We start from the raw sequence: 3,144 nt of genomic DNA, 5'->3' as shown, positions 1-3,144 counted from the left end.
CAGGCCCAGAGTTCAGGCCCCACGACCGGACCCAAAAAAAAGCCTGAACTGGAGGTATGGCTCAAGTGGTAAAGCACCAGCCTTGAGTGAAAATGGTAAGCAAGAATGTTCAGCCCTGAGTTCAAGCCCCAGCATCAGAATACATACATAAAAACTAGTCAGTAGATGGGTGCCAGAGGCTCATGCCTATAATCCTAGCTATTCCAGAGGCTGAGATCTAAGGATCATAGTTCAAAGCCAGCCTGGGCAAGGAAAGTCTGTGAGACTCTTATCTCCAATTAACTACCAGAAAACCAGAAGTGGCAAAGTGGCTCAAATGGTAGAGCACTCGCCTTGAGCTGAAGAGCTCAGGGACAACATCCAGTCCCAGAGTTCAAGCCCCATGACCAATAAAACAAAACAAAATTTAGTCAGTAAAAGTATTTTGAAAAACAACAACAACAAAAAAAACCAACAAAAAGAAGCTTCTATTAGATTCTTAATACCTATATAATAATTCTGGGCCCAGTCTAACTCTCAAGCCTTAGCACTTGCTGTTCCTTCTTTGGCCATTCATTGGTTATATAATTATTTATTCTTTCTTAACATTTCATACTTCTTCATACCTCTATGTCTTTCATTTGCCTTTTCTAGCCTAGAATATAATTCTCTTACTTCTATCTACTTGTTCAAAACACTGTTTGAATTATACATATACTTTAATCCTTTTAAGCATCATTAATATTCCTTTGTGATCCCCTAATTTTTGCTAGATAGTATATGGTACACTAATGCTTTGTCAGTTGACCTGATGTGATCATTCCAAAGGCAAGGCCATATATCCTACCAATTTTTATATGAGGGCTGGAGTTTTGGCTCAAGTAATAGAGTTCCTCCCTAGCAAGTGATAGACCATAAATCCAAAACCCTAGTACCTCAAGGGAAAAAGTTCTGTATCCTCTGTCCAATTGTTCTATGATATACAAATGCTGGCTTAAGAAATTAATGAGCCAGGCACCTATGGCTCACACCTATAATCCTAGTTACTCAGGAGGCTGAGATCTGAGGATCCTGGTTAAAATTCAGCCAGGGCAAGAAAATCCATGAGACTCTTATCTTCAATTAACCACCAGAAAATTGGAAGTGGCTCTGTGGCTCAAGTGGTAGAGTGCTCGCTTTTTGCTGAAGAGCTCAAGGACAGTGCCCAGGCCCAGAGTTCAAGCCCCATGACCAACCAAAAAAAAAAAAAAATTAATGGAAAAGGGTTGGAGGCCTGCTCAAGTGGTAGAACAACACTTGCCAGCACGCATTAGCCCAAGTTTAAAGCCTTTCTCAAAAAAAAGGGAAATGAATGAATAAAAATCATCATAACTGGGGGGGAGGATTAGGGGGGGCAGGGGGCGGTATGAGAACAGATGGGAAAGGGAAACAAAGGAGGAGGCTACAATGCTTGATAAAAAATGTACTCATTATCTTGCCCATGTAATTGTAACCCCTCTGTTCAGCATTTTCACAATAAAAAAAAGGAAAAAAAATCATAACTAGTTTTAATTCTGAGATGACTTTATCACCCAATATGCTTTAGAACTAAATACCATCTCAGTTGGTATACATTCAGAAAATATAAAACTTTTTTTTTTTTTTTTGTGCTAGTCCTGGCGCTTGAACACAGTGCCTGGGTGCTGGCTAGAACCACATCTCTGCTTCTGGCTTTTTGGTGGTTAACTGGAGATGAGTTTCAGACTTGCCTGACCAGGCTGGCTTCAAACCATGATCCTCAGATCTTAGCCCCTGAGTAGCTAGGAATACAAGCATGAGCCACCAGCGCCTGGCTTATAAAATGTGTTTTAATGTTGTTCTAAATCAAGTTTCATTAGAGAAAGGGAATATTTCATGAAAGCACATTGTAAAGTAAAATAAAGGTGTTTGTTTTGGCAGAACTGGGGTTGAAACCAGGACCTTACACTTGCTAAGCAGGTGCTCTACCACTTGAGCCACTGCCTCCACACTAATACTGATCGTAAAAAACAACAACAACAAAAAAAAACCTGTCTATTTTTAAGCAAAAAGTGATTTTTCAATCAGGCAACCTTCAGAACATGAAGAGGTTCAGAGAGCTCTCCTCTGCAATGGGGGCACCGAATATTTCCACATTCTTCTTTAACCACCTTCAAGGCTTTTTATTCTTCTTAAATGCATACTTATAACCAGGCATCCCCGTACTGGGAAGGCTGAAGCAGGAGTACTTGGAGTCTAATGCTAGCTTGGACTATCTAGTGAGACCCTACTTCAGAAAAATAAATTTAGGGGCTGGGAAGGTGGCTCAGTGGTAGAGTGGTTGCCTTGCATGCCTGAGGCCCTGGGTTCGATTCCTCAGCACCACATAAGCAAAAAGAAAAAAGCCGGCTTAAGTGGTAGAGCGCTAGCCTTGAGCTGAAGAGCTGAGGGACAACACCAGGCCGAGTTCAGGCCCCACAACCGGACCAAAAAGAAAAAAGAAAAAAGAAAAATAAATAAATTTAATAAAAATAAAAGTACTAATAGCAATGAGTTATGATATTAAGACACATTGGTAAGATGTGGAAAATTCAGTTTTAATTCAACTTCCACCAAAAACAAAGTCTTTATACTTTATTTGAAGTATACTTTGGGGAGTATAAAAAAGAGAACCATACCTGGAGGATGACCAAAATCTCAGCATTGTTTTTCTCCAGCGCTATGTCAAAGGCAGATTTATCAAACTTGCTGAAAGCATGGACATCAGCTCCATATTTGATAAGTAACTCTACAACATCTCGATGGTGATGCTCTGTAGCCCAATGTAAAGCTGTCATCTTCAGCATGTCCTTGGCATTCACATCTGCACCATTCTGTCATAGAAAAGCAACATTTCAATAGACACTGGTTACCACAGCACAGGTGCAAAATCCTATCACTAGAGACAGAAGACTTCCATAGAGATCACACATACTTAAATTTAGATCACATTTACAAAATAGCAAAGAGAAAAACATTTCTCAAGTTCTCCTAAATGCTGATAAACATTATGCTTTCAATGAGTGGGTCTTCTAAGGACATTACTGGGAAATTATAGCAGATGGGAGAGGAAGGGGGAAAGAACAGATTTTTGTTGTAATTATTTTCAGAGCTGAGTGCCAAAAAAAA

General features: G+C 39.9%; 1 protein-coding gene across 1 annotated transcript in view; it reads right to left on the bottom strand.

Annotated features, from left to right (window-relative positions):
• Gabpb2 (GA binding protein transcription factor, beta subunit 2) overlaps positions 1-3,144 on the bottom strand; it is a 40,748-nt gene that overhangs the window by 20,326 nt on the left and 17,278 nt on the right. The window contains exon 4 of the mRNA XM_013015007.1: positions 2,655-2,849. Coding sequence (XP_012870461.1) covers positions 2,655-2,849 — 195 coding nt within the window. The remainder of the gene's footprint in view (positions 1-2,654; positions 2,850-3,144) is intronic.

The sequence above is a fragment of the Dipodomys ordii genome, unplaced genomic scaffold (assembly GCF_000151885.1).
Source record: "Dipodomys ordii isolate 6190 unplaced genomic scaffold, Dord_2.0 Scaffold26, whole genome shotgun sequence".
In the NCBI taxonomy this organism is placed as follows: domain Eukaryota; kingdom Metazoa; phylum Chordata; class Mammalia; order Rodentia; family Heteromyidae; genus Dipodomys; species Dipodomys ordii.
This window is presented reverse-complemented; position numbering and strand designations above follow the sequence as displayed.